The 23,307-nt window shown below is 57.9% G+C and overlaps 1 protein-coding gene across 6 annotated transcripts in view; it reads right to left on the bottom strand.

The window, feature by feature from the left end:
- The window catches only part of PPFIA4 (PTPRF interacting protein alpha 4), a 63,898-nt gene that overhangs the window by 5,251 nt on the left and 35,340 nt on the right, over window positions 1-23,307 (bottom strand). For 4 of the 6 annotated variants that reach the window (XM_063356347.1, XM_063356349.1, XM_063356346.1 and 1 more), the window contains 24 exons: window positions 21,278-21,379; window positions 20,987-21,151; window positions 20,293-20,367; window positions 18,765-18,860; window positions 18,100-18,321; window positions 17,504-17,650; window positions 17,241-17,379; window positions 16,534-16,613; window positions 15,475-15,606; window positions 13,929-13,991; window positions 12,539-12,630; window positions 9,237-9,378; window positions 8,776-8,981; window positions 8,096-8,336; window positions 7,826-7,861; window positions 7,122-7,255; window positions 6,791-6,954; window positions 6,073-6,166; window positions 5,749-5,830; window positions 5,103-5,303; window positions 4,061-4,123; window positions 2,844-2,870; window positions 1,721-1,896; window positions 254-351 (listed from right to left, as the gene is read on the bottom strand). In XM_063356347.1, the coding sequence (XP_063212417.1) occupies window positions 254-351; window positions 1,721-1,896; window positions 2,844-2,870; window positions 4,061-4,123; window positions 5,103-5,303; window positions 5,749-5,830; window positions 6,073-6,166; window positions 6,791-6,954; window positions 7,122-7,255; window positions 7,826-7,861; window positions 8,096-8,336; window positions 8,776-8,981; window positions 9,237-9,378; window positions 12,539-12,630; window positions 13,929-13,991; window positions 15,475-15,606; window positions 16,534-16,613; window positions 17,241-17,379; window positions 17,504-17,650; window positions 18,100-18,321; window positions 18,765-18,860; window positions 20,293-20,367; window positions 20,987-21,151; window positions 21,278-21,379 (2,977 nt within the window). The remainder of the gene's footprint in view (window positions 1-253; window positions 352-1,720; window positions 1,897-2,843; window positions 2,871-4,060; window positions 4,124-5,102; window positions 5,304-5,748; window positions 5,831-6,072; window positions 6,167-6,790; window positions 6,955-7,121; window positions 7,256-7,825; window positions 7,862-8,095; window positions 8,337-8,775; window positions 8,982-9,236; window positions 9,379-12,538; window positions 12,631-13,928; window positions 13,992-15,474; window positions 15,607-16,533; window positions 16,614-17,240; window positions 17,380-17,503; window positions 17,651-18,099; window positions 18,322-18,764; window positions 18,861-20,292; window positions 20,368-20,986; window positions 21,152-21,277; window positions 21,380-23,307) is intronic. The other 2 variants (XM_063356350.1, XM_063356351.1) reach the window with 2 other exon arrangements.

Here is a 23,307-nt window from a genome sequence, read left to right as displayed (position 1 = left end):
CCGGACCTTTCCTGTCTTGCCCCTTCCTCCCTCCTCATGCCTGACTGGGGGAAGCTGCATAAAGCCACTTGGAGCAATCTGTTGGGGAAATACTGTTCCCCATGGAGAACAGCCCTCGGAGCACGGCTGCTCAGAAATAATGATTTTTCCCTACTGTTAAAAACGAGGGATAAGGGAGAGACCACCGCTGGGCATCACTTGGGAAGTTTTCCGTCTCCTTTTCCAGAGCTGGATTGCGTACGTAGCTGCTGACCTTTGATTTCATGTTGGGTCTCTTCTCGCCTCCTCTCGAGCTCTTTGCGGTCGTAGTTGAGCCTCTTCAGGCACATGATGCCGTACTGCAGACTGGTGCTGCAAGGACACGAGATGTCACCCAACGCTCAGGAGGGCTCAGCATCGCAGGGCAAGTGGCTCGGAGGGACCTGCAGAGGGACCCACTTCCCTGCTTGCTCTCCATGTGCCCAAAGGATGCTTCGGTTCAGTGTTGGGTCAGCACCGACACAACCCAAAGGGAAGATCTTGGCCAGAAAACAGGGAACGTCCCTCCCTTCCATGGTAATTCCCCACTCCATCAGTTTTACTCTGTTCAACCTGCTGGAGAGTGCAGGGATCTGAGCAATCACAGAATCACAGAATCGTAGGGTTGGAAGTGACCTCTGGAGGCCACCCAGTCCCACCCCCTGCCAGAGCAGGGTCACCCAGGGCAGGTGGCACAGGAACGCGTCCAGGCGGGTTTGGGATGTCTCCAGAGACGGAGACTCCCCCACCTCTCTGGGCAGCCTGTGCCAGGGCTCTGCCACCCTCACAGGAAAGAAGTTCCTCCTCATGTTGAGATGGAACTTCCCATGGTCAAGTTTGTGCTCATTGCCCCTTGTCCTATCCCTGGGCACCACTGAGAAGAGCCTGGCCCCATCCTCCTGACACCGCCCCTTTCAGTATTTATCAGTGTTGATAAGATCCCCCCTCAGCCGTCTTTTTTCCAGACTGAAGAGACCCAAATCCCTCAGCCTTTCTTCATAAGAGAGGTGTTCCAGTCCCCTCAGCATCTTGGTAGCCCTTTGCTGCACCCTCTCCAGCAATGATACTCTGAGCTCAGTGGCTGGGGAGAACCAGCCCATGGGAGCTGCTCCAGGCTGAAGGGTTCATCCCCAGAGCAGGGAGGGCCCTGGCAGGTCCATGGACACAGCCCCATGGGTCGGGGTAGACCGTGGTACCTCGTGGGCTGGGGTGTTGATCTGTGCACTCACGCCAGGATGTGCTCTCCATGCATCCCTTCCTCTCTGCGTGCCAGAGAGAGGAATGAGACGATGCCCATGGTTCCCACCACAACCATTCCTGGTCTGAGCTGAGCACTGGATGCTGAACAGACAAGGATGCTGGTGCTTGGGCAAGGTGGTTGGGATGGCATAAGCCTTCTCCAAGCTGGGCTGCTGGCAGATGACTGCTCTGTGTGGGACAAGCCCCTTTTTTTTTTTGCCTGTGGTTTGCTCCACAGCCTGGAGAAGGCTTGGTCCTCCGCGGTTTTGCTGGAAGGAGTGTGCTGAGGGTGAACATTTGCCCATATGAGCTGCCACAGACCAGGTGGTTGAGTTTAGCCAAGAGCCATCCTCCGGCACCAGGGCTGGCCAAGACAGGGGAGAATCCCTCAAATTGCCCCATCCTCTCTCTACGCCATATGCAGACACTGCACCCCAGGGACCTCCCGAAGGAAGGGACTCACCGATGGAAGCTGTCCACCATCTTCAAGTGCACTCTGAGATCTTTCTTGGTGAGGTGGTCCAGCATCCGTGCATCAACAAGACACTCCATGAAGTAGCTGCGATACTGTGGGAGACCCAAGCTGGGCAGCCACTCATTCCCAATCCACTCATGGTTCATGTCCCCATAGGCCAGTGTCTGTGGAGAAGCAAATGGAGAAGCTAGGGAGAAATCAGGACTTGGTGAAGCTGCAGACTCCCAGGAGACCAGTGACATTCAATGCTGCAGCCTGGGGGTCCCTGTCCTGAGGATCAAACCTGGGCCAGAGGAATTTAACCCAAGTTTGTACTGAAGGAGCTGGAGGGAACAGTCCTGTTGGCCATGGTCTGTGTCCTACTGATGTCCCCTAAGGAGACAAGGCAGTAGCCAAAAAGCAAGCATAAGGGATAGTTGGACTTTATGACCAGCTTCTTCTGGACAAAGCACATTCATGAAAGCTGAAACAACTAAGAAGCAGGTTTCAGGGCACTCCCAACTGATTTTTCAGAAGCTTAGAAATCACCAAAAGATCTACTTCATGACATCAGAAGGAAAAAAAAAAGGTCAGTTTTGGGCAGCAAAACAACCATTCACTTTCACTGTAAGCTGATTCTGGGTCTAAAACCAAAATAAAATCCACCAGAATAAAAGTAAAACATTTGAGAGTGATAAAACCAGAAGAGATGCATCCAAGAAGGACTCTTTCCTCCCACCTTTTCAGTTCGTGAAAATGGTCTATATTCTGCACGTGGGGCTAAAAAAAGGTGAAAACTAAATGTCTGTGCAGCTAGAAACCTGCCTCCCATGCAAGGTGACTGGTCACTCTTATGTTGCGGTTTTAACCCAGGATCTGTGTCTTACACGGAAAAAGTCACTCTGCCTGAAGCAGAGAAGGATGCTGCGTGATGCAAAACCCCAGGAGGACCATCCCGTGCTTGAGAGATAGCTCAGAGGAGCAACCACAGGGTGCAGGCTCAGACTCCAAGCAAGACTTGGCGAATATCAATGCCCCAGGCTCATCCCTTGGGTGCCCCGTGATGTCCAGCTCTCCCTCCCATAACCACCCCAGGTCCCGCCCGCGGAAAAGGGTGACACGGGGACCTCACCTGTGCCCAGCTGCCTTCCTCTGTGTCCTAAGCGTGACACATGCAGCATGTCAATAGAAAGGACAGATAAAGTCAGTGCCCGGCGGATCTGCACTATGAAAACGTGTGCCACACGCGCTGAGCGTGGGACCCCTCGGCATGGCATGACCCAGAGGGGACGGGGGTCGGTCTCATGGCTCGGGGAGCTCAGCCTTGTCCACAGGGTGCTGGGGACACCCCGACCCCGCTGGGCCTGGGTTTCACCCCATCTCTCAGTCAAGCAAGGAGGATACAGGATGAGGCTTTTCTCATGGGCCTTGGGCTGGAGATGGCACAGACACTGGGGCTCATACATCTTTCCTGGGAAATAAGGGTAGTTCTTGGGTCTCTCAAAGACGGATGGATGCAGAGAGAAACCTCAGCTTCAGTTCATGGGTCACAACCCCCAGAGGGGCTGCCCAAAACAATTTGCCGATTTTGTAGCCATTTCTTCCCCTTTCAACCTGTGCTGGTTTTGCTCAACCTCACAAAACCTGCCCAGGAAAGGTGTCACGTCCCTGACATAACTCTGAGCTCTCCATCCCCAAAAGGCACCCACCAGACAGAGGTGCCAGTTACGAGACTGCACTACACAACCAGCAGGCACAAGCTTCAATAAAATGCCTAACTCGGACAACAAAGCCAAAATTCTGCTCCTACTCTGAGACACGGACATGGGGTCCAGTTGCAGAGAGGGGCACATGGCTACGAGCCAGAGCTTTTGGGAGCATGGTCGCATCCCTCCAAGGGCCCCCAGGCTATCAGCCAGAGTGGCAGGGACAAGACAGTGGAGATAATATTTGGGTGTGCTAAGGTCAAGGGGAGATTAGACAGTGACTTCTTTGGGTGGAGGATAACCAATGTGGGACTCATCTCATGCATCTATCTGAGATCCCTCTTGGTTTTTGTCTTTCCTTTCTTTCCTGTAATTCACAACCGACAGACAAGCTACTCTAGACACAGCAAAACCCAAAAAAGGAAAATGCATCTGATGTTTTTTAAGCCAGTTTTAGAAATTTTTGGGATATTAAAGGTTGAAAGATGGTTTCTAAACAGGTGCATGGTGCTGGCCAAGAGCTGACACATGAGATGCAGCAAAGATCCCCTTCCCTCCTGGGATTTAGCATGTTAATGCACGCCTGGAGCTCAGCTCGGTAATCGATACGCCGTGTGGCGACAGTGGGGCCAGCCAGCCTCACCGTCTTGGTGGAAGTCGCCATGTTCTCCATCTCCTCGTGCGTGACCCAGACATTTCCGGAGGACTGCAGGGAAAAGAGCAGAGTCGTCAGGGTAAACCACCACAGAGCCATGGTCTCGGTTCACAACCACGCTGGAAACAAGCTCAGCTCAGGCTTATGGAGGATCAGGCCACCCTTGTGCTTGGAGCTGTATGCTGGGGAGATCTTGCAGTGTCCTTGCAGCTTGGGCTGGTGGCACCCCACTGGCTGTGAGGACCCTGGGCTGTTCGTGCAGCCACAGAGAGCACAGCAAGGACCACTGGCCCTTTGGATGCCTTTACACTTTGGTGTTACGCCCATGGAGCCTGCAGGCTTGTCTCGGACAGCTGTGACCCCAGCCATGGCCATCTGAGGGGACACAGCACGCTTGGGGCCCTTCTCCTAACTGCGTTTCTACAGATGTGTCTTGGCATTACTGGGGCACCGTTAATCCCTCGGGTTTTGAGGACCAGCAACAAGACACGATCCCTCCATCTGTTCCATGTCCTACCCAGGGCAAGGCTGGGGTCTGCGGTTGCTTTGACTCGCCCCAGGAATTTCACATGGTCCCAGGAGAAGGCTTGTATTGAACTGACTGAGAAAATGGCTGTGCATAACAGAGTTGGCCCTTGTAAATCACGCGTGCGCTGCTAGGGTGGGATTTTATCCTCTCCAGGGCAGACAGTCCCCGAGTTTCGCTCTTTGCAGGCAGCTCAGCAGGCTCAGCCTCTTGCTGACAACCTCCGAGTGTGAGGACAAGAGCATCTGCTGGTGCCTCAAGGCAGGAAAGGTCTTCACACTCAATGGCTGTAAATGATCTTTGTGCCTAAGGACACGGGTCTGGTGGCTTGACTGGTCCCTGAGGGAATGTTGCCCCCTCTTGCCTGTGACACCGGGACTCCTTGGGGACTGATGGACCGCCGTGGCCCCAAGGAGTCAGGCAAAGGGGGGAAACAAGCGCGTCGTCCTGCCCCACGGAGGGTCTGTCTGGGGAAAGAGCGGGCCCGTGGCATGGAGCACTTACCGTCCGTGAGGTGGGTGGTGCCGAGGGGCTCGTGAGCGAGACCATCTCCTGGATGGCCAGACGCAGCTTGAGGCGATGCAGTGCATTGCTGATGCCGATCTCCCTCTGGATCTCAGTGTCGGACAGGGCCGACATGATGGCTCCGCTCTTCACGTTGGCTCGGCAAGCGGCAACATACCAGGCCGGCATTCCCACCCAGAGCTGCCAAAACAGGGCAAAGCCAGTGACTGGCCTGTTGACCTACTCAAACTTCCTCTGGTAGGATCAAGGCCACCCTGTTTGAAGCTCAGTATCGAAGCTGGATACCCATGTGGGGCTACTTTTTTGTTTGTACCTTGCACAGGTGGTCTGTGGGCAGCCCAGCGCCCCTATATCTGATGGACACGGCGCAAGGAAAGAGCACCCCCTGAGCCTTTCAACTCAAAGCTGAGGCGTGGGCTTGTGGAAACCCCAAACCACAGCTCTAAAGACCACGTGAGGGATCTGCTCTGCTCCCCCAGGTTTTGCAACCACCAACCATGTCCGTGGACCAAGCGTGGTGGGACTGGAGGGTGCTGCACCGCTGCTGGGGAGCACCCTACAGACCAAGGGCATCCGCAGAGCTGCTGGTGCCTGGGGACAATGCACGGGCACGCTTCTGCCTCACCTCCAGCCAGGAGACCACCGTGGGGCCATCCCAGTGAGCAAAGGGCAATCCTTTCCTCCGAGCCTCTTCCAGGAGTTCGTGCCTGGAGGGAACAGAAGCAGAAGAGCGATTTACTGCGGGCTTGCGGGAAAGGGAGCAAGTCTTGAAAGGGAAGAGACCACGGGCAGTAAGAACCAGCTGGCAGCAAAGCAATACAGGAGCTGAAAGGGCTCAAGAGAGGGTGAAGATGAGAAGCCTTTCCAGCAATTCCCATCCCCGTGCCGTGGCTTCTCAGCCCCCAGGCAGGACATTTTCTTGCTGGGGCAGGGAAGGAGGTTCACTCACTTCTTCCGCAGGCGCCGATCCTTCTCGGCCTGAGCCCCCAGCTTGCCAAGTCCCAGGGGGTCCTGCATGCCCACTTCCATGTCGGTCAGCAGCACTGTTGGGCAAGCAAGACATCCTCACGTCGGTGTGATGTCCCACGGGTTCAGTGCGGGCACTGCCGCAGTCGCCACGCCAGGGTGTTGGGGATGCACAGCAGCGGCACAGGAGGTGACAGTCTCCGTTTCCAACCCACTCCCCCCAGCCCCCCTGCATCCCTGGGAAGCCCGAGGGGGTCCCCGCCTGCCATCCCTCCCATTTCAAAATGCTCAACATCAAAGCGGTAAAGGATTTAGGAGTGGAAAAGCAGCTCCTACCAAAGGGCTCTGCAAAATCAAGAAGGTCCCATGGGGAGGGAAACAGATTTGGGGACATTAAAGGTAAGATACGGTGATGGGGGGGGTCACTCTCCTCACTGCAGCTCTTGCAGAGCAGTAAGACTGACACCACGCTCAGGCCAGAAAGGACCGCGGGGCAGAAAGCACCAGCACCCAACTGCCCTGAAGCTGCTGGGAGCCCAGAGCCGATGGCCCCAACATCCCCAAACCAGCAGGGGTGTCCCTGCTCCTCCGCCTGTCACCCCGACAGCACCCCAAATCCAGACTGTGCCAGGAGGCGTGCAGAGAGCCTGGCCTGAGAGGACGCCCGCCCGGCACGGATGGGAATAGGGCTGCTCACGGACCCTGCCCCGTGGCCCCTTCTCTGCTCAGCTGAATCAAGCGACCCTTCTCTTTTTTCCCGAACAAGCGCCCGATGGAGGATTTGATCCCCTTCCTCTTGGAGCCCTTGTGCAAGGAGTCCTGGCTGCTGTTGCTGCTGGGGTTGCTGGCCTGCTCCTCCAGCGAGCTGGGGATGGAGGAGGGAGAGGAACAGCAAAGCCTTTAGGTTATTCCCGAGCAGCGCACAAGCCATGGCAAACCCCAGCCCATCCCACAATCCCACGCTTGCCCCATGTAAATCCTCAAACCAACAGAGCAGGCACTGGTGCGAGATCCAAAGGGTGCCCCACATACCTCTTCCCGTCCTCCTGACTCAGCGCAGGGTGGCCCAGCTTCTCCAGCCGCAATGCCCTGGGTGAGGATGGGGGGGACGTCTCACATTTGATGGTGGTTTTATCCTCTCGGCTTTCATCCCGAGCTGCGGGCGACTGAACAAGCAGAGAAGCCATGAGGCTGGGCGGCCAAAGCCCAGCTCCATCCTTGCCCTGCTGCCTGCCTCTCTCTTGCTCCATGGAGGCATGGCCAAAAGAGCCACCAGGGCCCTGAGGCTTTGCCACGCTCCAGGATTGGCCTGAACTAGAGCTCTGGCAATGGCTCGAGATGCCCAAGCAGATGGGGAGGATGTGGCCGGATGGCCAAGATCCTGGGAACAGGGAGGAGAGAGGATGCAGGGTGTGGGGACAGAAGCTGCTGGCCCTCAGCAGAGGGCTCTGAGGAGCGTAGATGGGAATGTCCTAAAGACACCCTGTCGCCAGAGGGGACACACAATGTTTGAGGACCTAGTGGCTTTCTGAACCTCCCCATGTCCTGCCAGACCCCCCAGGCTGCCAGCGGACACGTCTCCAAGGACCTTACGGGATCCCCATGATCCTCCTGCTGAATCCCTGGGGTCTCCAGCTCCATCCCACGCCTGCTGCACCCTGACCTGGTGTGGACAAAGCCAGGAGCAGGCTGGAAAAGGGGCTTGGACAAAACCCAACGGGATGGGAGCCACTCACTAGCAGTTTCCTCCGGTGCTTCCTCAAGTCGCTGGGCTGATTGCAAGGGGGAAAGCGAGAGAGACACAGAAAGGGGGGCAGTTAATGGAGAACGCCCGCGCAGAGCAGCCCCGGGGCCAGGCGTGTCAGGCTGGGAGACAGCAAACACGGGCACCGCCGTTCCACACCACCCTCCCGCACACCCGTGCAGATGCCGGGGCATCGCTCCCACCCCAGGCAGCCACGTGCACCCCCTGTCCAGCCCCCCATCCGCCCCGCGCGCCGCCTCACCAACGTCATGATCCCCATGCGGTCGAGGTCCTGAGCCGCACTGCGGGAGGTGAGCTTGGGGGTGGAGCGGCCGCTGAGCGGTGGGGACGAGCTGGCCAGGGACAGGGCCGTCAGCGAGGTGGGGATGGAAGCCCTTTTGCAGAGCTGGGTGAGGTTGAGACCCTCCATGCTACCGCTTGTGACGCGGGTCTCCAGCTCCTCTGCGCGGAGCTCGGTGGACTCCTTCTCCTCTTGGATCATCCTGGGGAAGCAGCGGGGCTCAGGGCTCCTGGCTCCCCAACTTTCTGGGGAGTCATCTCACACCTCCCAGTCTACCCTGGAGAAATGCACCTTGGGCGCTGTGACTCGCGCCCCCGATTTCCAGGAATGGCAGCAGACCCATCGGCACCCACATAAAGCAGAGCTGAGACACACCACAACTTCTCTTAATATTCATGGGGGACCTTATTTTAAAATAATGACCCTTTCTGTGAGCCAGCACTGGCGCAGCTGAGGGACAGGGAGCCATGTGCAAGGACCAAGCCCTGTGGCTGGATGTCCTGGAGACATTTCCTTGGCTGAAGCTGGACCAAGACCTCAATTTTAGGGCATGAGAGCCTCCTCCCACCACCTGGCAGTTTGTTTTTCCCCCAGAGCCATTTCAGAGCAAGGCAGTGGTGGGTTTTGGCCATGGTGACTACCTGATCTCCTCGTTGATGGCATCCAGCTGCTCCTGGAGCATCATGGCCAACGTTTGGGCATCCGAGTGCCCACCAGGGGAGAGCACATCCATGGAGCTGAAGAGCGTCTCGCGGTCATCCTCATCCACATCTGAGATCTCGGGGTCGCTGTCGAAGGCGTGAGGCCCCGTGGCCAGGACGCTGCCTGCCTGGGCCTGCTCCCAGTCCTGGGGGAACAAGGTCCACTGGTCCCCCATGGTACTCCCATGTCTCCAAAGACCAAACTGGGGACCTCCGCACAACAGTCACACCTCAACACAATCCCAGTGGGGAAACCCTTCCTACCACGCTACCCCCATCCACGCACCAGGTTAATGAAATTGCCCCATGGTCCCAAATTAGGGACATGTGAGACCAGCACGCAAGGCAGGAGGAGACCCCAACCCCAACTCTCATCCCATGCTGGCAAGGAGATGGATTACCTTGGCTGCCTCCTCTCGCCGGGCGGCAAATCGGCCCTTCTGTGCCCGAGGCAGGCCCGGGGCTGCCCCGAAGGGCTCGGCGGGGGCATGGACCACGGCGCTCAGTGGGAAGCGCAGGTCCGTGGCGCTGCCCATATGGGACCTGGGGAGAAAAGAGCCCTGCTGTGGACATTGCTTCATCCAAGGATGCCCCTGGCCCCGGGCTACTCCCCTTGCAGCCCAGGCTAGCTCAGGACAGAGGAGGAGGAGGAGGCCACTCCAGGATGCCCACGCCAGCGACGCCTGCCTGCTCTGCGTGAAACGATGCAAAAACCAGGCATCGGACAGAGATGCCCCATTTGCCCCACGCTGGTGCTGGAGATGGGCTCACAGACCGCAAGAAGCTCAGCCCTGGGCCCTGCTCTGCTGCTGCCTCCCCCTTCGCTGCAGGACCCACTGGGGCAGCCTGCCAGTTCTGGCCAAAACCCTCCTGCCTTTCTTCTCCATCCCCATGGTAGGAAAGAGGGGCCAGCCAAGGAGCTTTTCCCCTTCTTTTTATGTTTTCTTCAACGCTTTCATGAAAAAAAAACACCTGATGAATAAAATCCCATTTGAAACAGATCTTCTTATCTGGACTTTGGTAAGGCTTTTGACACCGTCCCCCACAGCATTCTCCTGGAGAAGCTGTCGAATCGTGGCGTAGACAAGTGTACTCTTCGCTGGGTTCAAAACTGGCTGGATGGCCGTGCCCAGAGAGTTGTGATCAATGGGGTGAAATCCTCTTGGCGGCCGGTCACCAGTGGTGTCCCTCAGGGCTCAGTTTTGGGGTCGGTTTTGTTTAATATCTTTATCGATGATCTGGATGAGGGGATTGAGTGCACCCTCAGTAAGTTTGCAGATGACACCAAGCTAGGTGGGAGTGTTGATCTGCTTGAGGGTAGGAAGGCTCTACAGAGGGACCTGGACAGGCTGGATCGATGGGCCAAGGCCAACTGTGTGAGGTTTAATAAGGCCAAGTGCCGGGTCCTGCATTTTGGTCACAACAACCCCAAGAAGGCCAACAGCATTCTGGCTTGTATCAGGAACAGCGTGGCCAGCAGGAGCAGGGAAGTGATGGTGCCTCTGTACTCGGCACTGGTGAGGCCTCACCTCGAGTGCTGTGTTCTGTTCTGGGCCCCGCTGTACAAGAGGGACATTGAGGTGCTGGAGCGTGTCCAGAGGAGAGCGACCAGGCTGGTGAGGGCTCTGGAGACCAGGTCGTATGAGGAGAGGCTGAGGGAGCTGGGCATGTTCAGCTTGGAGAAGAGGAGGCTGAGGGGAGACCTCATTGCCCTCTACAGCTCCCTGAAAGGAGGGTGCAGAGAGGTGGGTGTTGGCCTCTTCTCCCAGGGGAATAATGACAGGACCAGAGGAAATGGTCTGAAGCTGTGGCAGGGGAGGTTTAGGTTAGATATTAGGAAGAATTACTTTACTGCAAGAGTGGTCAGGCACTGGAACAGCTGCCCAGGGAGGGGGTTGAGTCACCATCCCTAGAGGTGTTTAAGAAACACCTCTAGATGTGGCATCTTCAGGGCATGCTCTAGTGGCAGAGACTATAGGGGTTTGGGGTTTTTTTGTGTGTGTTTGGTTGGACTTGATGATCTCAAAGGTCCTTTCCAACCATGAAGACTCTATGATTCTATGATTCCATGTGTGAGGACACGAGCCTTGGTTGGGTTCTTCTTCCAGCAGAAACTGGCTGGGACTTCTTCATCCTCCTCCTCCACGGCTGGTGTTCGGCAGCGGGTCCCCACGCCAGGCAGAGCCACGCAGCGCCTGCTCTTGGGCACGAGGCCACTTTTTGCCACTCGTGGTACTCGTTGCATATCTCCGCGTTGGTTGCTCCTCCTCACCTTGAAGACCCAACCACGCAGCTGAGCAAAGTGCCTTCCCGGAGCGGGGGGTTATTACCCCCTGTACGCGATGCCATAGGAGGCGTGAGGTTTTTTCATTTAAGGTGACAAAAGCAGTTGTCCAAGGCAGATCAGAGTTTTTCCACCAGGGTGGGTCAGGTTTGCAGCGCAGATACAGACCGGGGCTCCCCACCCCGGCATCCTACCGAGCCCAGACAAAACTGCCAACAGGAGCAGCCTGGCTCGGCATCAGCTTGGCGTTTGCAGACGAAGGCACAGCCCAGGTTTCCAGGGGATTTAAGCCCTGGAGCCGTTGACAAGCTGCTCCCCAGCTAAAAACAGATAAAAGCACCTTAGACAAAAGCTGACATTTCAGCTGGGGGATTATTCTGGCCTCCGTAACTCAAGCTTTCTGCTGATTTTTCCTCCGAGACATTAAAAAAAAATAAACAATTGTCCATCCTGTTGTTAGAGACCTGTACAAAGAAGTCCCACGCATGCTCCAGACACTCCTCTGGCACTCAGCCACCCTCCGTCCTCACAAGTTCTTCCTCGCTCCCCCCGTTTCTTCTCTCCACTGCAGATATGGGGCCTCCAGGCCTTCTCCTCTCTGCCACAGCTGCTGACAGACTTACAGCTGGTTACACACTGGCTCCTTCCACCTTTTCCAGCCTTCCTCAGAGGGGAATTTTCCCCACCGGTGGTTGCTCTCATTGATCCCTTGCCGCCTCCAACCCACCTTGAAAGTGCTCAGGAGAGGACGTGGTCTCCCAGGCAGCTGCGGCAAGTCAGTGGGGGCCACGTCGTGCCGGCACCCTCCTTTTCGAACCCCCTGGTTCCTTGCAGCGGTGCTGGGTACCCCGGTCACTGCTGGAGGCTGAGACCCAATGGACTCACCTCTCCTCCTGGTGCTCTGGGCTGGGACCTCCCCATCTCCCAGCTGACTTTAAACGAAAGGGTGTGGGAGGACCATTGTAGAAAGGAGGGGAAAAAATTGGGGGTGGGGGGGTGGGTTTAATTCTCCTTTGCCTGCAACAGCTCAGAAGCGATTCCTCCTTTTCCACCAGCCCACCCCCAGCACACCACAGGGGGAAAGGCGTTTGCTGAACATCCAGCTTTCCCGGAAAATTAAGCCCTAAGCCCTCTGTGCAGAAAAAGAAACGATGCGCAGTGGTTTTCTGCCCTTAGAAGAGCGAATTTTGGGCCATTCAGTTGGGCTGGGCTGTTCTTAACAGCCCGGCTCCCACGCCAGGACAAATCCACGGCGGGGACAGCACAGCCGGAGCTCACCCTGCCGCGACGAACCACCCCGCAGCCCCGCACCGAGGCTCGGCGAAACCAGAAATGCCTGACGCCAACAGCATTTTGGGGCCCTAAAAGCAAAACGCCCCCGGAGCCGGGGGTGCGGAACGCGAGCAGGGCGGCCCTTACCTTGCGTGCACGCTCTCCACGAACGTCCCACTTCTGGTCTTGAGCTGATCGACCTCCAGCCTCAGTTTGTCGATCTCATCGGACAAGCGCCGCTGTTCGGGGTGAGACAAGAGACAGGCAGGGGTTGGTTTTGCTCTGAAGAGCAGCCAGGTTTGGGGCAATCCACATCCTTAGCTATTTCCAGGTTTATATTCCCTTTAAAAATCCCCGTCCCAGGTTTAAAGCACCTTTGACACATCGGTAAAGAAACAGCTCATGCAGGCGACAGTGAATGACGATGCTGGGGCGATGCCGCGAGGGGAGCGAGTGACCACAGGCCAGACAGACAGGCACGCGTGCACTCGAAGTGACGCTGCTTTGAGAAACGAAGGAAAATCGGTCCCGCTAGGATGCTCTGGTTTTGCACCAGCCCGCACGTGCGCGTTCGCCTTGCCGGCAGTGAGGGACCTGCTAGCCGAATTTGATGCTGGCCGTATCCCTCCCGCTGCCAGCCTCCCACCCACCTCATCGGGAGCCTGTGCCTGCACTGTGTGGCCATGGTGTCCCGCGGGGGATGCGAGGGGGGAGGCTGCGGGCGGGCAGGGAGGCAGGGGAGACGGGATCCTCCGGGCACAGCAGGATCCAGTCCTACGGGCAAACGGGCCGAACCAGGGCGGGCAACATGCAGGCGGGCGGCACGCGAGGCTCCCAGCTCTGCCTCTGCCTGCAGCCATGGCTGGGAGCATCCTCGCCAGGGGCAGGGAGCATCTGGGAGAGCAAAGCCTTGGGCAGGGGGGAAAGCAGCCCCCCGGTCGCCCCAACCATGCATGAGACATGGGACACATCCCAAAAGCTCCCGTTGCTTCAAAAAGCTGCAACCCTCCAGCTTTCCGGCGCAGGTCAAGGTGGACTCCTCTTGCAGACCCTACTTAGATGCTTTATCTGAGAGCAGGAGGGGGGTGCAAAGACCTACGGGGCCTTCTGTGAGCTGGGCATGGAGCAGATCCTCCCCCCAGACAGAGTGAGGGGGGCGAGAAAGCCTCGGGGGGGAAGGGGACATGGCTGCACCAGAGAGTGCTGGGGTAAACCCTCCTCTATAGACACGTGGGCGAAGCCACCCCGGCCTCGCTGCTGTCCTCGGTCGGGGGGTCGGGGATGGATGAACGTGATAGAAATATGGAGACGGGACTGAACGTGCCTGTTAGGGAACCGAACCGGGGGTCTCCGGGGAGGTGGGTGGCAGCTTCCGTCCAGCCACCGCGTGGGTTAGTTTGTGGCCTCCTGCTGCTGGGCGCTTTGGGATCCCAGCTCCTCCAAACTAGGGTATTTTAGGAGGCGCGACCGCCACTAGCCGGGGATTAGGAGTGAGGAAGCGCAGTCACTAGGGCAGGCTCCCTGCAGCGGCATTTACCTTGTCGTGCTGGTGTTCCTCTATCTGCTTTTGGGTATTTTCCAGCTCTTGTAACAATGTGTTCTTTGCAAAACGAAACAAAAGAAAAGGGAACAAAAACAGGAAAGAAAAAGAGAGACCGTTTAGACAACGGCCCAGGAATGGCCAGCGTGGAATCGCTGCGTGGATGGTGTGACGGACGCCTGGCAGGAGGGATGGCAATGGGTCCCTGATCTATTCCTCACCTACCTGCTTGCGGATCGGTCTTCTCTGCAAACCTCCCGCTCCTCAAGCAGGGCTGCCGTAGCTCAAATCCTGCCCCACACCAGGGCCAGGGCCAGGGCATGGCCATGGAGGGCAAGCGGCGATTAGAGAGTTGATGGGCAGGGCTTGAAGATTAGGAAACGCGTCTGAGAGGAGATCAACCCCTCCAGCAGCTGGATCAAGGGCAAAAATGTCCCCTACATCTAAGCTAGGGAATAGGCAGGGGGAAAAGAAGATGTGTTTGGAACTGCTTAACCTAGTGCTCTTTTTTGGGAGGTGCTGGCAGCCAAACAGGATCATTTTTGCCTGCGTAAGACCTGAAGAAACTCTCTGGGTGAGCCGATGCCGGCAGCAGGCTGGGGAGCAGACATTGCCTGTTCGCATGGTGCCACCGCTCTGGTCCCTGTTGCTTACTGGGGTGGGTATTTGGACTCAGCCCCATGGGTTGGGTCTTCACCCAGAGCCACTCAGACCTATCTGCTGACTGACTGGATGCGCTGGCACAGCCGGGTCTGGCTGGGGACAGGAGGTGCGGAGCAGAAAGGGAGACAGACCCAGCTGGAGGCATCAGCTGGGGGATGCAACCCCTCCGTGACTTGCTGAGGGGAGCCTGGTCCCTGCAGGAACCCAAATAAAGGTGAATTATCAAGGCCTGACCTCCCAGTGGCATTGCGAGGTTCATCTTTGCTCTGAGCCACCTCCTCTCCCAGCTAATTGCATTCACGCTGGGCCAGCAGTGGCTCCAGCCGGCTCCTCAAAGGAAAGCCCAGCTCCGCCGGAGGAGCCAGGTGGGAGCTGGGAGGCTGCTCACGAACTCGGCCCTGGTTGGAGAAGGCAGATCAAGTCCAGGCTTGGGGGACGGGAAGGTTTCGGGGCAGCACGTGGAGGGGATGGGCAGGTGGGAGAGGATGAACGCTGCATTTTCTCCTGCAAAATGCAGTAGGGTTTTCTCCGACAGCCGGGCGCGGGCTGCAGTGGAGGCTACGCCAGAAGAGACATGGGGAAGGGAGGGAAACGGAGCAGGACAAATCCTGCTGCTGTCGGAGGTGAAAGGTGGTGGGCAGGGGGGTCTCACCAGGCGAGGGCTGGCTGGAGGCGAGGGTGCGATGCGGAGCACGCTGCCCTGCGCTCCCACCAGCCCCGGCGCCCGGCTGGCATCTTGCATGTCATCATTTCTCCATCCCTGCACAGGGACTTCCAAACTCCTGTGCTGCGGCTGGCTGAGGCTCTGCGCCGGAGAGGCTGCCGACCCCTCAACCCCCCCACCAGCCCCCCAGGGGACCCCCTGCCCCTCAGCCACTACCTTCTCCTCCAAGGCCGCCATCCTCTCCTTGAGGTGCAGCTGCAGCCGCTCATTGGACTCGCTCAGCAGACGGTCCACGGTGTCCGAGAGCCGCTTGTTGTGCTCCTCGTTCATCTTCTCCCGCTGACGGGCCTGCAACGGCGAACAGTGGCCACCCACGTGAGATCCAGTGGATCTGCTCCTCCTGCCACGAGGGGCTCAGTGCCCTCCTGCCATCCTGTGCCTGCTGGTGGTGTCAGAGCTGATCCACCAGGCCCAGCTTTTGGGGACAAATCCACCCCTTACACCACAGATCGGACCCTCTGGTGGGGCTCTGCTGGTCTCCGCCATTTCCCAGCCAGGGATGAACAGGAGAGAGGACAGGATCCCACCCTCAAGAAAGCTTCACCTGTGCGTCTGCCAGGGACAGCCACACCGGGGGCACATTGCAGACCCCAAAGGGTGCTGAGCCTCTGGATTTGCAAAGGTCTCTCCAAATGTCTGCCCCAGGCCAAAACAACCAGCGGCTTCCCCAGGGGCACACGCTGTAATGCCACCTGGGCGACCTGAGAAATGGGCATCACAACCTCCTGCGTGGACAGCCCAGCCACTGGCTAAGGAGCACAGCGGGGATTGTGTGTCCCATGACACATCGGCCACATTCCTGTCTTTTTGAGGGGCAGGACCCTTTGCTCCCAGTGCCCATCAGTCGGTCTCTCCCTGCTTCTGATCCAGGCTGGGGGGAAGAGCAGCCAGAGCTTCCTCCTCAGCCCTGCATTTGGGGTGCCGGCTTGCCCCAGGAGGTGATGCTGGGAGAGGAGTGGATGTGGCAGCTAACAGCAAGACTTGGATGCCTGGGAGATGGGGAAATCACAGCAGAGTGGGTCATGGGCTCCTGGGTGACTCTAGATGAAGAGATCCTGGATGGGAAAGGATTAACCAGGCCTCTCTCTTCATCCTGCTTCAGAGACACCAGTGAGCCCACCCTTCCTGGAGTGCCCAGGTACCCAGCCACCATGGCAAGGCAGAGCAGGATCAGGACCCGCAAGGACACCCCGGTCCAGGCTGAGCAGAACTTACCCTTGCCAGCTCCTGGTTCTTCTCCTCTAGCTGGCTCTCCAGCTGCCGGAGGTGCTCCTCGATGCTCCCGTGCCTCTCTTCTGCCTGGGAAAAGCAGAGCAGCCCTCTCGGATGATGCTCCCCAAAACCATGCGGGTCCTCCTGCACTCCTCCCTCCACCCCTGCATCCTTTCCCGGGATGCAGCGCTCTCTCCCCCTGAACCTGCATCCCCGCCACGGTTCACTGCGTGCTGTGAGCCCAAAACAGCCCTGCTACCAAGGTGATGGGAGATGGAGGTGCTCTGTGAGGGACCTGGCACCCGTTCCAGCACCCGGGAAGGGCAGGGCTGACCATATCCACTCCTCGCTCCAGGCCTGAACCCTCCCAGATCCATCCTGGGGTCCTTCCTCTTCCTTCTAATCCCAGAGTGACCCCAGCACAAGCTGAAGGGCACTCAGATCGACAGGGCCATCTCTGCTTTGGAGAAAGGAGCTGAGCGAAGGGAGAAAACCCCGCGTGTGCAGGACACATCAGGAGCTTTAAAACCCGCGATTTGTCCCTGCAGCCACGGGCAGGCAGAGGACAGCAAAGCTCAGAGGCTGGGATTGAGAGCAGGGTGCCTTGGGCTGCCAGGGGCTTCATCGCTGCAGGGGGGCACCCGGACCTGCCTCTTCCTCTGGTTTCTGGGCTCTCTCCTGTCCCGGCTGTCCCCAGGTGCCCCGCACACTTGCCTTGGTGAGGGCGGCAATGCGCTGGGCCAGCTCCGCTTCCACCTCGGGCAGCGTCTCCGCCTTCCGCATCGTCTGCTGCAACTTCTGCTCCGCCAGCTCCAGCAGCTCCTGCAGGTGCCGGGCTTTCTCCTCGCACTGCGGGACAGGGCGGGATGGGTGCCCGGCACCGAGACTTGCCTGCGTGTCCCATCCCCAGCACCCGCTTCTCCTTCCCAGGTCCCTGGGGTGGTGGGGAGTTTTTGGGTCCAAGCTTTGGTACCTGGCGGTGCAGGGACTCCTTGTTGGCCAGCTCGCTTTCCAGCTTGTCATTGAGGTCATGGATGGAGGTGGCTTCTCGCTGGGCTGCCAGGTAGCGTTTCTCCAATGTGGTGATCCTTTCCTCCATGTCCTCTTTCTGAGCCAGGGCCTGGGGAAGCGATGGGGCTGTCACATCCCGATCTGGGACCACCAATTTGGGAACAACTGGGCCACCCAGCTCCTGCAAGCCTGGGACACCCTCCCCAAGTCCAAGCATGCAATGAAAACCCTGCACGGGAATGAGGGAGGGCCGAGTGGGAGAGGAATAAAGGGAGAGTCAGGCAATCACAGAAAAACCTTCTAGCGCGGACACAGTCCCCGGCCCCAGGTCTGGCAGCACACCCGGGTATCTCAGTGTGTGCTTATAACCTCAGGGAAGTCCTGCTGGTGGACTTGGGGATTCTCTCCCAAAGGCAGTGGTCTCTTTTGGGGAACACTGGCCTTCACCCTGCATACAACAGGGGTTACAATCCCTTCCCAGCCCAGAGCATGTGGAAGCTGCTGTGAATGTCTCTGCAACTGCAACAGGCTTGGCAGTGCGAGGGGACAGTGTCTAACCTCTCGGAGATCCCTCTGGTACTTGCTGCTCATCTCCTCCGATTTGATCAGATCCTTCCTGGCGGTGCCCAGATCCTCCTCCAGCTCGGCGACGCTGGCAGCCAACGCAGAGATGCGCTCCTTGGCCTGGACCACTTCGAAATTCTGCTTCTCCAGCAGCTCCTGCAGCTCCACCACCCGCCCTGCCTCATCGTCCGGGTGGACGGAGCCATTGGAGAGACGCTGCAAGGCAGCAGAGAGGGAGGCGGATGCCAGGCTGCCCCAAAGCACCGGGTGGCATCACCTACAGCTACGCTACGGCGAGGACATGGCACTGCAGGGACCCAGTGAGGTGGTGGGGAGTGGGGACGTGGGGCTCTGGGATGCCCCATCAACAGTGTCCGCTAGCCAGGGATGAGGCTTCTCACAGGCACGATGGAATAGGGATGGGCGAGGTCTTCCCAGAGCATCTGTGGGAAGCAGAGCCCCTAGGAGCATCCAAACAGGAGCACAAATTCCCCTCCACTCCAAAATGGCCTGTATCCACCGGGAAGGGCATTTTCCAGGGGCTGGACCCAGGGGAGAGGGAAAAAAGGTTTTCAGCACCCTGGAGCCAGTGACAAGGGGGTTGGAGAAACGATAGCCTCGGTGAGCATGGTCAGAGCAGGGCTTTCTGGGGCTCTCACCTTCCAGGGAAGCTTCTGTGCCGGCTCTTTGGGCTCCCTCTCATCCCGCTCACCTGCCGGGGCCTCCCGCGCGGCGCCTTGCTGCAGAGCCGCCACCTGCATGACAACGGGGCTTAATTAATGAGGGAAAGCAGATGCGACCAGCTGGTCAGGCCACGGGTGAGGCCAGCCCCGGTGCACCCCGGTCTGCAACCGGCTTCCCACTGGCTTCCTCCACCATCATATTCAGGCTGTGCCTAGGGCTGGGGGGGACAGGAGGGCCAGGGTGAAGAAGAGAGGGGAAGGCAGAGGTGCTGGGAAGGCTCAGCACTGATGGAGGATGAAGCCACGTCTTGCATGGCCACAGTGGTGCTTGCTACAGGCACACAAGCAGCCGCAGCCCCAGCAGTAAGGTGAGCCCTTGGGGAAAAAACACTGACATCGCACCCTGCTCCGCCAGGGGAGGACGGGGAAAGCCCCCTGCGAGGTGAACCGAAGGCCAGGCACCGCCTTCCCGCAGAGCCTGGGGAAGTACCGCGAGATACATCCTGGGAACTGGAAAGAGGCGGAAAATTTGGCCAAGCAGAGGCTATAAGGATGGCTCTTTCCTTTTGGCAGTGGCGGCTGGGCGCAAACTTCAGGAAGGAAAGCGTGGTTCCCCATCTCCAAGATGAACAGGGCTAATTGTTGGGGATGGAGAAGTCCCCACGCCAGGGCACGAGCAAGGACAGAAAAGGGGGACGCAAGACGGGGTGCTCGGAGCAGCGAGGTTTGGGTCTCTGCTGAGGCAGGGGAAACGCCAACAAGCAAAGTCACTCTCAGCCCCCTTAAATGATTCAAGTTCAGGTTGTTTTTGTCAATAAAAGCAACACCAAACAGCAAAACAACAGAGGAAACCTCTCCTGTGAGACAAAAGTTTTCAGAACATTTACAAGGTTCAATCACAGAATCATGGAATGGTTTGGGTTAGAACGGAACTTAAAGATCATCCAGTTCCAACCGCCCTGGGCAGGGACACCTCCCACCAGCCCAGGTTGCTCCAAGCCCCGTCCAACCTGGCCTTGAACCCCTCCAGGGATGGGGCAGCCACAGCTTCTCTGGGCAACCTGGGCCAGGGGCTCACCGCCCTCACAGCAAAGAATTTCTTTATGATATTTCATCTAAACCTCCCCTCTTTCAGTGTAAAACCCTTCCCCCTCGTCCCATGGCTCCCCTCCCTGATCCCGAGTCCCTCCCCAGCTTTCCTGAAGTCCCTTGAGGGACTGGAAGGGGCTGGAAGGTCTCCCCGGAGCCTTCTCTTCTCCAGGCTGAACCCCCCCAGCTCTCTCAGCCTGTCCCCACAGCAGAGGGGCTCCATAGGTGTTTCTTCAAATATAGGCAAGCCTTCGTGTAAGTAGCGATTTTAGAAAAAAAGCCTTACATTAAAAATGCCCAAATGCCACTTACTTCAGCAAATTCAACAAGAATTCATAAATGTTAACATGGAGCAGTCCCAGCCCAGCGGGTGCCCCCACAAGGGCCCGGGAGAGGCCACCAAACGTCCCCTTACCTGCCGATGGGCATCCACGAGCTGCTCCTCCAAGGTTGCCACTCGCTCCAAAGCTGCTCGCAAGCGTTCCCTGACCTGCAGTCACGTTAAGATAACAGGAAAAGCCATTATTTATCCGTGACGAGGGCGCCCTAAATCTAGGCAAGCTTCCAGACCCTCCTGGCTGGCTGGCAGCCAGGCTCAGCTGGATTCACATCCAGGGCACAGGCTCAGGGATGCTCCAGCACACCCCTGGGAGAGCAAAAGCATGCTGGAGAGGAACAGCCCAGACCAAACTCCTTCTTGCAGAAGACCCATGGCTGGGGAAGCTTGAAGATGTCTTTTAGCAGAGCAAGGTGCTGCTCGAGGTAAATGAATCAGGAGGAGCAATAGGAGCTGTAATGCAAAGACTGAACCAGGGTGCCAAATACCAGCCCTCGCCACCACCACGTGAGCGACCCGAGGAAGAAAGATCCCCATTCCCGACAGCCTCGAACCCACAGCATCCACTCGGAAGCCCCACTGGCTCCTAAAGTAAGGGAGCTGCAGCTTTTGGATACCCAAGAACTTCCTCCTGAGGGACCCCATGTCACCACCCATCTTAACAATAACAAATGGCATCCAGCGGGAGGGAGGAGGGTTGGGAGAAGGTCAGCTCTGAGCAGGAGATGCTCATGGAGCGAGCCAGGAGAGAGGTCCCAGCAGCCTGTCTCACCTTTTCATCTAGCGCCTTGTGATGCTCAAAGAGTGACTTGAGCGCCTTGAGCACCTCGACCTCACTGGAAACCCCAGACGGTGACTGGGCCTGACGCTTGACCACGGTCATCCTCAGGGACCGCTCATGCCTCGACACTAGGCACTCCAGGTGCTCCAGCAAGAGCTGCAAGAGGGCAAGCATGAGGTTCTCACCACCCCGGGGGCTGGCGATGCCGGTATCGGCCCAGCAGCCTGCGGTGTCCCACATTTCTGGGGACTGAAAGCCAGGCAGCAGGTTTTCTATGCTTACCCGGGTGTTATTGCGCTCGGCTTTCAGCTCCGAGATCTCCTCTTCCCTCTCCAGGAGCTGCTCCCGGCACGCGCTGAGCTCCCGCGTCAGCGTTGCAAACTCCTGCAGAAATCAGGGCATGGTGGTGAGCAGGGAGAGCGGGATGGAGACGGAGCCAGCGTCCCGGCCCCACTGCCGGCACCTCCAGACAGAGGATTTTCCATCCAAACCCCACCAGTGAGAAACGGGGACGCCAAGGGCAACATTGAGAAATGGGTTGAGAAGCACAGCCAGGCTGGGAGGTGATCTGTTCCTGGATTCCCCAAGTGCTTTGGACAAGGGAGAACACAGCATCCCAATATTTATCCATTTGGTTTGATGTCCAATGACACAAGAAACTGTTCTACAGCTCTAGAGGTGCTCGATGGCATTTAGAGCACCCCAGTCAAGGCCACCAGCATGCTCCCATCCCCACTGTCCCCTTGATGCAACCCAGCAGAGCACCCACCTTGGAGCATCCCATCAGGCTAAAACTCACGGCAAAGCCACAGCCGGCCAGGATGGGTCCCCTGGCCCCAAGCCAGCCTCTGCCATGGCCTCAGGACCTGGCATCATCCAAAATCTCCTTCCAAAGGGAAGAGCAAGATCTGCCCCGGTCCAGCATGTGGGGCCCCATCGAGCTTCTTATGGGGCAGCCCCAATCCCCGAATCCCAGCTGAGAGCGATGGGGCACAGCAGCAGACGTGGCAGGTGCCGCCAGTCCTTGCTCCAGTCACCAGTCCCTGCAGGGAGGCGACGGCCAGCAAGGCAGAGCCGTGCACGCAGCGATGCCAACGCAGAGCTGCAACGCCAGCACGTCCTTGGGGATATCATGGGCCCCTCAGAAACCGAGCAATCACAGCTGTGACTGTGTTGAAGGGGAAAGGAAATCTGCTGTGAGGTTCCCAGGATGCAGGAGAGTTCATTTTCCCTTAAAAAATGAAAACCCAGCACCTGGATTAGCCCAGGAACACCCTCCCGTTGCTCCCAGTTGCTCTTCCCGTCGCCAAGCGGTGCCAGGACTAAGTGACATTTTGCAGCTGGGATTTTGGGGGGTGAAAAATGCAAATGCGGAAACGCTTCATGAATTTACACCAGTTTCACAGTGTTGTTAAGAAGAACTGAAAAAAGGAAAAGGGTTTCAGAAGAAGCTGAGAAGGATTTGAATGAGCATTAACAAACCCAATTTCAACTGGGGGCTGAAAGCGGTTTTACAGCTTGAAATTCTCTTTCACTTTAATTTTCAAGTTAGATAAATAAAAACCCTCCAAACTGAAGCAAAACGTTGACACTTAGGTTGAATCAAATGCTCTGCTCAGCTCAAACGAAACCTCTCGCAACAGCTTCTCCAAGAAATCAAGAGCCTTTTAATCTCCGTTTGTCCCAACTAGATCTTCCCTCTCCCCTCCCACCCCAAACTGCTCACGCTGGTGTGGTTTTTAGCCTGGGGTTGGTGGGGGCTGTGGTGACGCTGGTGGTGTTGAGACCCCCCGGCAGGACAGGACCTGCGTGTGCTGCAATGTGGAAGAAGAGAAAGAGCCACCGCAGCAATTAAAGTCAGTCATCGTCCCTGTAAAGAGCTGCTTTTCTGCCCATCGCCGTGCCTCAGGCCTGCTGCCGCCCGACATCCTCGCCCCAGGGCCTGAGTCCCCGGACTCCTTTCCAGCCCCATTCCTGCCCCGTCACTTCCCCGGGGACCGCTCCAGCCCCGGGGTCATCCCTGTCCCCATCACTTCCCCGGGGACCGCTCCAGCCCCGGGGTCACCCCTGTCCCCATCACTTCCCCGGGGACCGCTCCAGCCCCAGGGTCACCCCTGTCCCCATCACTTCCCCGGGGACCGCTCCAGCCCCGGGGTCACCCCTGTCCCCATCACTTCCCCGGGGACCGCTCCAGCCCCGGGATCATCCCTGTCCCCATCACTTCCCCGGGGACCGCTCCAGCCCCGGGGTCACCCCTGTCCCCATCACTTCCCCAGGGACCGCTCCAGCCCCGGGATCATCCCTGTCCCCAT

This window comes from Chroicocephalus ridibundus, chromosome 20, assembly GCF_963924245.1.
Source record: "Chroicocephalus ridibundus chromosome 20, bChrRid1.1, whole genome shotgun sequence".
NCBI lineage: Eukaryota > Metazoa > Chordata > Aves > Charadriiformes > Laridae > Chroicocephalus > Chroicocephalus ridibundus.
The sequence above is the reverse complement of the archived record's forward strand: the minus strand, read 5'-3'. Positions and strand labels throughout refer to the sequence as shown.